General features: G+C 38.7%; 2 protein-coding genes across 2 annotated transcripts in view; both read right to left on the reverse strand.

The window, feature by feature from the left end:
- LOC306878214 (leukocyte elastase inhibitor-like) overlaps window positions 1–11983 on the reverse strand; it is a gene marked incomplete at both ends in the record, with an annotated part of 62571 nt that extends 50588 nt beyond the window's left edge. Inside the window, one exon of the mRNA XM_079430412.1 lies at window positions 11816–11983. Within this exon, the coding sequence (XP_079286538.1) occupies window positions 11816–11983 (168 nt within the window). The remainder of the gene's footprint in view (window positions 1–11815) is intronic.
- On the reverse strand, window positions 5487–10509 carry LOC306878020 (leukocyte elastase inhibitor-like; the record flags this gene model as incomplete). Its single annotated transcript, XM_079430099.1, has 6 exons — window positions 5487–5492; window positions 8066–8233; window positions 8316–8458; window positions 9046–9163; window positions 9260–9321; window positions 10488–10509. 6 exons carry the CDS (start codon window positions 10507–10509, stop codon window positions 5487–5489), a joined length of 519 nt encoding a protein of 172 aa, XP_079286225.1.
- Window positions 11984–12448: the final 465 nt, after the last annotated feature.

The raw sequence follows: 12448 nt of genomic DNA on the forward strand, positions 1-12448 counted from the left end.
TACAGGAAACTACAGGCATTTTTAGATAAAAAAAAAAAATTATAATAATAATAAAAAAAAAAAAAATATATATATATATATATAAAATTGTAATACCTCTGTCATACCCATTAAACAAATGTGTGTCCCTGTAAACCACAACAACCAGTACACACACACACACACACACATATTCGCCATGACTAGAACAATCTACATATCTGTGGATAGTTAATGAAAATGGACAGCAGACTTACAGGACACAGCAGAGGGACGCGGATGAATGACAGATTTAGTTGCGCTTTCGCTTTTATAACCCGTTATTACGTCACTGCGATAAAGTATAACGTATGCGGTAAACAACATAGGGTTGTATTTTTTTCATTGTGTGCAAACCGTCAACTACATTTTAGCCAACTACAGATGTACCAGCAAATATCCCTTACATTATGTTTTCTAATGCTATAGATTTTCCTTTAGCAACAATAAAAATTGCATTAATGATGGTGTTTGAAAAGATGTTTAGGAAATTAAAAAGAATGAACATGTACATGAACTGTAATTTGGTAACAATGACATATGATTTATTTCAATAGGTTATGAAAGCATGCGTCGACTGCTTTAAAGCAAGTTGGGACATCTTGTCTGGACCCTACAGAACATACTGCAGCATGCCTTGCTGTTTTATTCACCTCTGTTTTTCTGCTTTTAAGTGTATAACAGTGTTCTACAGGTATTAAATTAAAATAATGGCTAAACCTTTGTTTACCTGTTATATGACGTCTTTGGTCAATATTAAACTCTCACAATATCACAATTCATGTGCATTGATTGATGTTTACATTCCTGCAGAAATGTCACTGTCCATAGTACTGAATTCATCAGATTACTGACAAGTATTCAGAAAGCATGACCGCAAACAGGATGTTTATTTAGGGTAACACTTAAAAAATTAGTGGCAAAACTTGCTTCAACGTGGTTTATAAATAATTTGTGCCTCACATATATTCAGTTTGTACCATCACCGTGTTTTATGGGTTTCATCCAGCTCAATAACTGGTATCATCCAGTTCAATAGCTTTTGAAAGAGGGACCCAGTGCTAGTGCAAGTTCTAAAATCTTTATTTGACCCTTTAATTTGTACCATCACTGTATTCAAAAGGGTTCTTCAATGGCACACCATTCATTTCAATAGCTTTCCAAAAGAGGGTCATACATTCTAAAACAAGTTATGTTACAAGTTACAAAATATGTATTTGACCCTAAAGAACATATTACAAGTCTTTAATGTAGAAATATATATTCTAGATGTTGAATATCTACCATCACTGTATTCTATGGGATTCTTCAATGACAAACCTTCCAGTTCTACAGCTTTTGAAAAGAGGGTCACATTGCTCCAATAGAAGTTGCAAAATATTTATTTGACCCTAAAGAAAATACTACAGGTCTTTACTATACAATTATTTGCTCATAATCAAGTTGTTAATAGGGAGAATTGTTTCTTAAAATAAAGTGTTACCCAATTATTTATGACAATATACACTCACCTAAAGGATTATTAGGAACACCTGTTCAATTTTTCATTAATGCAATTATCTAATCAACCAATCATATGGCAGTTGCTTCAATGCATTTAGGGGTGTGGTCCTGGTCAAGACAATCTCCTGAACTCCAAACTGAATGTCAGAATGGGAAAGAAAGGTGATTTAAGCAATTTTTAGCGTGGCATGGTTGTTGGTGCCAGACGGGCCGCTCTGAGTATTTCACAATCTGCTCAATTACTGGGATTTTCACGCACAACCATTTCTAGGGTTTACAAAGAATGGTGTGAAAAGGGAAAAATATCCAGTATGCGGCAGTCCTGTGGGCGAAAATGCCTTGTTGATGCTAGAGGTAAGAGGAGAATTGGCCGACTGATTCAAGCTGATAGAAGAGCAACTTTGACTGAAATAACCACTCGTTACAATCGAGGTATGCAGCAAAGCATTTGTGAAGCCACAACACGCACAACCTTGAGGTGGATGGGCTACAACAGCAGAAGACCCCACCGGGTACCACTCATCTCCACTACAAATAGGAAAAAGAGGCTACAATTTGCACAAGCTCACCAAAATTGGACGGTTGAAGACTGGAAAAATGTTGCCTGGTCTGATGAGTCTCGATTTCTGTTGAGACATTCAGATGGTAGAGTCAGAATTTGGCGTAAACAGAATGAGAACATGGATCCATCATGCCTTGTTACCACTGTGCAGGCTGGTGGTGGTGGTGTAATGGTGTGGGGGATGTTTTCTTGGCACACTTTAGGCCCCTTAGTGCCAATTGGGCATCGTTTAAATGCCACGGCCTACCTGAGCATTGTTTCTGACCATGTCCATCCCTTTATGACCACCATGTACCCATCCTCTGATGGCTACTTCCAGCAGGATAATGCACCATGTCACAAAGCTTGAATCATTTCAAATTGGTTTCTTGAACATGACAATGAGTTCACTGTACTAAAATGGCCCCCACAGTCACCAGATCTCAACCCAATAGAGCATCTTTGGGATGTGGTGGAACGGGAGCTTCGTGCCCTGGATGTGCATCCCACAAATCTCCATCAACTGCAAGATGCTATCTTATCAATATGGGCCAACATTTCTAAAGAATGCTTTCAGCACCTTGTTGAATCAATGCCACGTAGAATTAAGGCAGTTCTGAAGGCAAAAGGGGGTCAAACACAGTATTAGTATGGTGTTCCTAATAATCCTTTAGGTGAGTGTATTATGCATTACAACGTAGATTATGAATACATTTAAATGCAGTAAACGTAGGCCTCAAGTAAAATCTCTTTACAATGTGTGCATACGTGAAACACTATGACTTAGAGCTACTTTGGACTGTTTTGGCTTGTAAACAGTGCTTTATCTGTGCACATTTCTCTCCTGATTAAGACCAGATTACTTTTCCACAGGAGCGTTATTATGGATAGAGGACTCGTATTTTATCTGGAAGAGATGGTTTAAATTTAAAAACATCTTAATGATAGAGTTTTTTCTCACAAACACAGTCTTTGTCTTCTCAAGACATTAACTGACGAACTGGAGTGGTGTGGATTACTTGTGGATTATTGTGATGTTTTTATCAGCTGACTCTCATTCTGACGGCACCCATTCACTGCAGAGCATCCATTGCTGAGACACTGATGGAGTGACACATTTCTCCAAATCTGATGAAGAAACAAACTCATCTCCATCTTGGAAGGCCTGAAGGTGAGTGGTGAGTGGTGAGTGGAAGGGGAGTGGTGATGGCGCAGTGGATAAGACACATGCCTTTGGTGTGAGAGACCCGGGTTCGAATCCACTGTGAGACACCAATGTGTCCTTGAGCAAGACACTCAACCCCTAGTTGCTCCAGAGGCGTGCGACCTCTGACATATATAGCAGTTGTAAGTCGCTTTGGATAAAAGCGTCAGCTAAATGAATAAATGTAAGGTGACTACATTTTCAGCAAATGTTCATTATTGTGCGAACTATTCCTTTAAAGGCATAAATCATTAATAATAAACACTGCAACACTTCATAAAAAATACAAATTGTCTGTTTTGATTTCATGGCAACTTTAACACAAGAATGAGGTGAAGATTACATGCATCTGTGAATCCAATGTAAATTATCCATGCAAAGTGCATATAAGCACAAATAATGCATGCAATTATTAGTAAATGAGTTTTGTATTTGCTGTGAAATAAAACACCATTTTACATTTTAGAGTATGATTTAATTACCATTTATATTAATTTGCCATTATATTAATTACCATATATTAATGTCAGTCCTCTGTTGTGTGTATCATGTGTTCCCGCCTCTTGTTTCCATATTTGGTTTGTTTCCTGTCCTTGTCTGATGTGATTATTAGTTAATTCTTGTCCAGCCGTGTTTGTCTAATTATCCATGATTGTCCTGTGTATTTATAGTCCTGTCTGTTCAGTGTAATGTCGGCTGGCCTACTCATTACTCCTGGTGTTCCTGTCTCTGACTGCCTTGCCTTGTCCTGCCATGTCTTGATGTCTTCATTAAAGACATATATTTGAGTTTACATCCTCGTCTGCGTGTTCCTGTTTCCTCCTCGTGTGTGCACCATGACAGAAGACCAGACCTAACAGTAAGCGGCGCCCCTTCACTCCGTTTTGTTTTTTTCATTTTTTCTAGTTTTTATTTTGTTCCTGTGTTTGTCTGTCCCGCGGCAAGGAAGTCGCCACTCGTGATCCCGCCATAGCCCACTGCAAGTCGGCGTGGGAGTTCAGCGAGATCACCGCGAGTGCCGCGAGTCCGCTGTAGTGATGGGAAGTTCGGATCATTTTACCGACTCAGATTTTTGAGTTTCGTTCAGCAAAATTAACAAATCTTTTTTCGAGTCATTTCGTTCATTTTAGCAAAATATAATTCAAATGTTACGTGTTACTTTCCAAATACATCTAGCTACTACTTATGCAAACGTTTATCACACTACAAACAATACAAAACTATAATGCTATAAGAAACAGAAAATATTAATTCATTGTTTACCTGGGTCTTTACTCTATGATTTGCACACCACCTCTTATTTGACAAGTCGTTCGTTCATCACGTGACAGCCCCATAAGTTTGAAGAACGAATGACTCAAACCCGAGACTTGGGAGGTGAACTAATTCCAGTACAGGACCCATAGAATGTTGTGCAATACGCATGCGCGACTGAACGAATCACTCCCCGAGATGACTTGTTCTTCCCGAGTCACATTAAAGATTTGTTCAAAATGAACGAATCGTTCAAGAACGACCCATCACTAGTCCGCTGGCCGCGAGCCCTCCAGCCCGCCCATTGCAGGAGTTATCCGATCCCAAGCCAGCCGCTTACTCCAGACCCGCTGGCCGCCGCTGTTTCCTTGTTCCGGCCAGGAGTGCCGGTTTTGTCTTGTCGTGCCCACAGGAACATTTTAATCCTCATGTTTGTCTTGTCCACGGAGACTCGTTGAGGGCAGGCGGCTGAAAATGGCCTCCTCGGCCATGACTAGAGGAGCCGCCTGCCCCATTATTGCGGAAGTGGAGGTGGTTGCTGAGGGACCCTGTGAGGGCCCCTGATTCATGTCATGCCCAGTAGAAGCCTCCGCTTCCTGGCTTGCCCAGGAGGGCTTCATGTTCCTGTGGGTTGTCCTTTCCAGTCCTGTTCCTGTGTGTTTAGTCCTTTGTGGACTGTACTGTCATGTCCTGTACAGTGTGTCTAGCCCCGGAGGGCTCCTGATACCCCTAACTTCCCCAGGGAAATATGGAGAGGGTGGGGGGAGATCCGGCTGTAGGGGCCGGGCCGAGGGGTCCGAGGTCTTGTCCTGCCTGGCCCTGCCTTGATGTCGTCATTAAAGCCTATGATTTGAGGTTACGTCCTCGTCTGCACGTTCCTTGTTCCTCCCTGCTGTATGCACCGTGACAATTAATATTTACAGGCTTATTTTTAATCTGTTTTGCAAGAGGCTTAAGCAGTTCCAACTAAACCTATGAAAAACATGAACACAAATTAACTAGGCTCAAAGAATTTTAACAAAATTATCTATTATATCTTAGTGTCTCATTAGGAAATAGTTATTTATTAAACATAACTTACATAACTGCCACACTGATGTCAAAACATAAGCCCAAAGCATTCCCTTTCCACAAGTTTTAGGTGTCCACATACTGCACTGAAGAAATCCTGTCCCAGCACCCTTTAAAATGTCGGCCCCACTTTATATTAAGTGTCCCTAATACCTGTGTACTTACATAGTAACTAGATGTAGTATGTAACCACAGTGTACGTACACATTGTTACATAGTATCTACAGCTGTAATACTTCTGTAACTACACACATGTAACAACCCTCAGAATGGTGTGTGCAAGTACAAATGTGTAACAGGACATTGGTAACAACACTTTTTTAATTTCACTAGGTACTCGTGTAACAGGAAATATACAGGAGCATCTCAATAAATCAATAAATGTCATGAAATGTCATCTTGTAAGTTATTTCAAAAAGTGAAACTAATATATTTTAGATTCATTGCATGTAAAGTAAAACATTTCAAAAGTTTTTTGTTTTAATTTTGATGATTAGAGCTTACAGCTCATGAAAGTCAAAAATCAGTATCTCAAAATATTAGAATATTTACATTTGAGTGTCAATTAATGACCATTTCATTCTTTGAAACCACAACAATGGAGAAGACTGCTGACTTGGCAATGATCCAGAAGATGAACATTGACGCCCTCCACAAAGAGGGTAAGTCACAGAGGGTCATTACTGAAAAGGTGTGGCTGTTTACAGAGTGCTGTATCAAAGCATATTAAATGCAAAGTTGACTGGAAGGAAGAATTTGGGTAGGAAAAGGTGCACAAGCAACAGGGATGACCGCAAGCTTGAGAATACTGTCAAGCAAAGCTGATTCAAACACTTGGGAGAGCTTCACAAGGAGTGGACTGAAGCTGGAGTCAGTGCATCAAGAGTCTCCACGCTCAGACGTCTTCAGGAAAAGGACTACCAAGCCACTTCTGAACCAGAGACAACATCAGAAGCATCTTACCTGAGCTGTGGAGAAAATGAACTGGACTGTTGCTCAGTGGTCCAAAGTCCTCTTTTCAGATGAAAGTAAATTTTGCATTTCATTTGGAAATCAAGGGGTCAGAGTCTGGAGGAAGAGTGGAGAGGCACAGAATCCATGTTGCTTGAAGTCCAGTGTGAAGTTTCCACAGTCTGTGATGATTTGGGCTGCCATGTCATCTGCTGGTGTTGGTCCACTGTGTTTTCTGAAGTCCACAGTCAACGCAGCCATCTACCAGGACATTTTAGAGCACTTCATCCTTCCTTCTGCTGAAAAGCTTTATGGAGATGCTGATTTCATTTTCCAGCAGGACTTGGCACCTGCCCACACTGCCAAAGGTACCAAAAGCTGGTTCAATGACCATGGTGTTACTGTGCTTGATTGGCCAGCAAACTCGCCTGACCTGAACCCCACAGAGAATCTACGGGGTATTATCAAGAGGAAGATGAGAGACACCAGACCCAACAATGCAGATGACCTGAAGGCCGCTATCAAAGTAACCTGGGCTTCCATACCACCTCAGCATTGAGGCAGTAATTAAAGCAAAAGGAGCCCCTACCAAGTATTGAGTACATATACAGTAAATGAACATACTTTTTTTTTCAAGGATTCAAGATTTTTATTCGTCACATTCACAATTATACAGAGTATAACCAGCAGTGAAATGTAAGTAATTGTTCTTACTTTCCAGAAGGCCAACAATTCACAATTTTTTTTTTTTTTTTTATTGGTCTTATTAAGTATTCTAATTTGTTGAGATGAATTGATGGGTTTTTGTTAAATGTGAGCCTAAATCATCACAATTAAAAGAACCAAAGACTTAAACTACTTCAGTCTGTGTGCACTGAATTTATTTAGTACACGAGTTTCACAATTTGAGTTGAATTACTGAAATAAATGAACTTTTCCATGACATTCTAATTTATTGAGATGCACCTGTACACCTACATTTTGTAACAACAGTAATTGGAACAGGGGGTGATCCAAGGGGTGGAGATGGGTAGGTTTAGGGATATGTAAAGTGGGAGGAGTTGGATCTGGAGTTGGAGCTCCACTTAATACCAGTGTATTTACATGGTAACTCCTCAGGAACTGTCCACTTAATATAAAGTCTAACATTCTGGACACCAACCACAATTTATATGTAAAGCCTAACTTACTGGCCGCTGCTGTGTAACATCAGAGTAATTACATGGTAAATCCATAGGAATTGTCTACTTAATATAAAGTGTAACACTTTCTTTAGCAAAAAGTGCTGTTACCAATGTCCTGTTACACATTTGTACAATGAAACAACAAACCAAATACACTCTGGATATTTTCATTGATGGTTCAGTGAAGAACCTTTAACATTCATGGAACCTTTTCATTCCAAGTTTCCTTTTTTCTTTTAAGAACAGTTCTCTGAAAGGTTCTTTAGGGAATCCAATATGAATTTTCTTTGGCTTTGCTGCAAAATACCACTTTTGGGAGCAGAACCTGTGGTGTCTCACCTTCTGAAGGCCAGTGGTTTCATCTTGAATCTCTTTAGGAAGAAGGATCAACATACTGAGATTTTTCCCGACATACGGCAGCTCTAGAACCTGACTGTCCAACTCTGGGATGAAGGCCAGAGGAAACTCTGTTGTTTGATGCGTCATCTTCACTGGTTTAGTTTGAGTCTGCCAAGCATCAATGGAAAGACATCAAAACTCCTCAGATTTCATTTCATTACGTTAAATCAACAAGGAGATGTAATCTCACCTTGTTCAGCTTAAACTGTCCATCTCTGGTGGCTTCCTTTGGGAATTTCTTCTCCCAGTTCCCCTTGAAGTAGATGACATTCACCAAGACCAGTCTCGTCATCGAATCGATGGATTCCTGTGGAAGCAAGTGCTTGATCTTCCCTAAATTATGAATTCACATTAAATTCAATACGTGCAATACAGCAACAATTTTTATTCATATAAATTCATATTACATATACATTTTATTATTCTTCAAAGAGAATAGAGCAACTCAAGATCTACTTATAATAAAAATCTTAAATCTTTACAAATAACCATCAATTTTAATTAATTAATTAGTGCATAATTTTAGTATAATTAAGTAAAAGCAAAACCAGTAAAAAGGCCGTTACTTAAAATGAAATTAACGGAAATAAAATATAAAAAAATTACTTAAATATTTTATTTCAGCTAGTTGTTAAAAATACAACAAAATTACTAAAACTTTAACCAAAATTAAAATATTTAAAAAATATATTTTAATTTAAAATATTAATAAGAACTATAATAGGATCTCAAAGATGCAAAAATAACACTGTTCCAAACAACTATGAAGAGCTTCACATTTCCACATTTTTATCCTCCAAAGAGCCAATCTAAAGCAACTAAACCTTAAGCTCTATAAATAACCATTCATTTATTAAAAATATTTGTTTGTAAGAGTGTAGACTAGAATAACTTTAAATTACGATAATGCTGGTTTTCACCTTGAGTGTTTTTCTCCACCCATTTGTTGATGTCGACCCGTGCAGCCTCTGATTTCTTCTTGAAGTCCACCTCCTCCAGTCTGGCTTCATAGTATCTTTTTGCATCATTAAGGAATTTCTGTAACAGAGCAAACCGATTGAATTAGAGAGCATTTCCAGAACCCTGTCCTTTAATACCATGAACAAACCTGGAATTATTTGCTTTGAGTCTTACCTCAACAAACTGGTAGGATTGCTCTCCGTAGAGGCGGTTGGCGAGACTCAGCACATACGGGGCTCATTTCATTATGCTGTATTATCACCAAATCATGGATTCAATCTTTTTAAAAATCTTTTTGTCAACTTGTCATTTAATTAGCACAGGTTTTGTTTTTGGAACTGATTGATTGGTCGTCTTGTTGATCTGAGCTCATGCACCTCAGGTTTTTTTTTTAAGAAATACAAAACCTCTACTAATTGAAAGAAAACAAGTCGATAAAAATATTGAATCCAATATTTGGTAATAATATAACATGTTGTGAAATATAAAAGCAGTTTTTGTCTGTCATTTTTTATTGGGAAGTGTAACAAGGTAGGGTAAAAAATAAATCACAAAAAACCCCCGCAAAATGATCAAAACATTTATGAAATTTGTGGAATGCGCGATTCTGATTGGTCAGTTACCACATTCCGAAGGTGCCTTCAGGCCATTTTATAATTACCGTAATTACAAGATACCAACTTGTTAAAAGCATTCAGGTCTTCGTAGAACTCGTTATTACAACTTGTGAACTGGGAGTTTTCTGAGAGCTATGACCACCTGACCACATTAGGCGCTATGTTTAGGCATTGATAGTGCGATAGTTCCATGTCTGAGTCCAAGAGTGTGAACAGATCCAAGTAGAACGTCACGTGTTGTCATCTCAGAATTACAGTAGTTATGATATGGAGTGAATGCAGCATTAATTCCCTGATAACTAACGGTAAAAAGTAATAACACACGCTCATCCAGGTAACTGCATTTGGCTTGCTGGGAACATTTTTTCTTCGTCGAAGCTTTGCATTTGGTTGGCTAATAAAATATTCTGTAACACTTTCTATGAAGCCCATGTTATGAAGGAAAGGATGTGACGTGTGGCCAAGTATGGTGTCCCATACTTGGAATTTGTGCCCAGCATTTAACCCACCTAAGTGCACACACACACACACACACATGCACGCACGCACTCACACGCACACACACACACACACACACAGAGCAGTGGGCAGCCAATGCTGTGGCGCCCGGGGAGCAGTTGGGGGTTCGGTGCCTTGCTCAAGGGTCTCACCTCAGTCGTGGTATTGAGGGTGGAGAGAGCACTGGACATTCACTCCCCCCACCTACAATTCCTGCTGGACCTGAGACTCGAACCCACAACCTTGCAACAACCTTCGGGTTACAAGTGAGACTCTCTAACCCTAACCATTAAGCCATGGCTGCCCCATGACCACTAAAAATGATCAATGGTGATTAAAGCCATCAATGACCACTTATAAGTATAGTTATAATAAAAATAATATAATAATATTTTTTTTCTTAAACAGACATAAGATCAGATATCAGATCAGATGAATGTGTAATATGGCACATTTGCTTTGAACTATTTTTACTTTAATATCAGTTTGATTATTTTGAAGGTACCCTTTAGACAGCTGTTGTTAAGTAACTCTGCAACTACGTCAACTAGCAGTCATCGGAGTATTAGTAGTATATCTGCTAAATATATGCTAACACTTTATTTTGATGGTTCCCTAACAGAAAAACTGACTATAAGTAACTTTGCAAGTACGTCAACATTCCACACTAACCTTAACCTAAGCCTACTAATTCTCTAATGAGTGTTAGTTGACATGCATTGCAAAGTTGCTCACAGTCAATAGACTAAGGGGACCATCAAAATAAAATATAACCTAACATAAACATTGCATTTCTTTATTCACCTGAAATTAACTAGCTCACATCAAAATTAATATTAGCCTCACAGGGAACACTCAAATAACACTCCACACCTAACCACTTACAAGATGTAGTAAGATACAATGCAGATCTTAAATAATGTCAAGATATATAGTGCATTATAAATGTAAAAGTAGATTTAATATGGTGTTCGTTGTCTTATAAATAATCATAATCTTAAAAGTTATAACCTCAAATGCCTGTCGGGCTTTATTCTGCAATAACCGGCCTGTGAGAGCAAAGTCAGTACATTTTAGTCCGATGTGATAATATTAACTTGCATTTTTGGAGAAAATAAAATCCTCTCCATGTCAATATGACTATGAGGGTTAATAAAGATAATCTTACTTTTCTGATAACATCTATTGTGAATCAGTTTCTTAGGCTTACACTTTAGAAAGTTTAAAATGCACTACAAGAAACGGATGATGTTCCCTCAGGCCACTGATTAAATATATAAAGGTGGAAATATCTGTCATCTTTTCTTTGTAGGCTATAATGCCTGAATTTCCTGTTTGGAAACCATTATACATAGATGTTCTTCAGTAATAGATTAATGTTCTGAACAATAATCTATAACTGCATATATAGAGCATATTTGGAATATAAAGCACAAGCTGCAACAGTGTAGTGAGGACGAGTAAATAATAACCAGTGTTCATTTCTGGGTGAGCTGTTCCTTTAAAAATCTTTTGTGCAAAAGGCTTCCTGGTCTTCTCCCTCTGTCTCTATTCACTTTCTCTTCACTCTCTCTCAGTAGAAGTAGATGCAGAAATTCAGATTGTGTGAGATCACCTTAAACATCTGCGCAGCTGTGTTTCCTTTTGCTCCGAGAGACACCATGGCCAGAGCCGAGGAGATGCTGATCGGAGAGTAGAACACATTTCCTGATTGGTTTCCATCACTGATCTTCTTGAACAGGTTTAGAGAGAACTGTGTGTTTGCTGCAGACAAAGGCTCCATTTTTAACAACCTGAGCAAGAAATAAGAGAGATGCATAATCAGTATAACAAATAAAGTGATAATTCCAAACAGTAGTTGTCATTTCCTGTGTAAACCTCACGTTTGTCAACAAACATGGATGCTTTATGTCTCATATGTCATCAGATTTCTAACATCAGAACAGTAGTTTGAGGGTCACATACAGATCTGAAATATACTAATTTGTTGGTTCTATTAGATTATAAACTATATAAAAGTACTTCAAACAAACAGAGAAGTGCATTAAAAGCTTTACCTGGAGTATTCAGCTGAAGTGAAGAGGTTTCCCGTGTGTTGGAGATGAATGAATTCTCTTCTGTCTGGCCCTGAAGAAAACCAGTCTCTAAACTAAACCCAACCTTCCTGTAAAACTGAGTGTTTGTCACTGCGTCTGCTTTCTCTCAGAAGGCTCTCTTTGAGGAGTGAGCTTTCACTAGTGTTTCTCGC

Source organism: Barbus barbus, assembly GCF_936440315.1.
Source record: "Barbus barbus genome assembly, chromosome: 12".
NCBI lineage: Eukaryota > Metazoa > Chordata > Actinopteri > Cypriniformes > Cyprinidae > Barbus > Barbus barbus.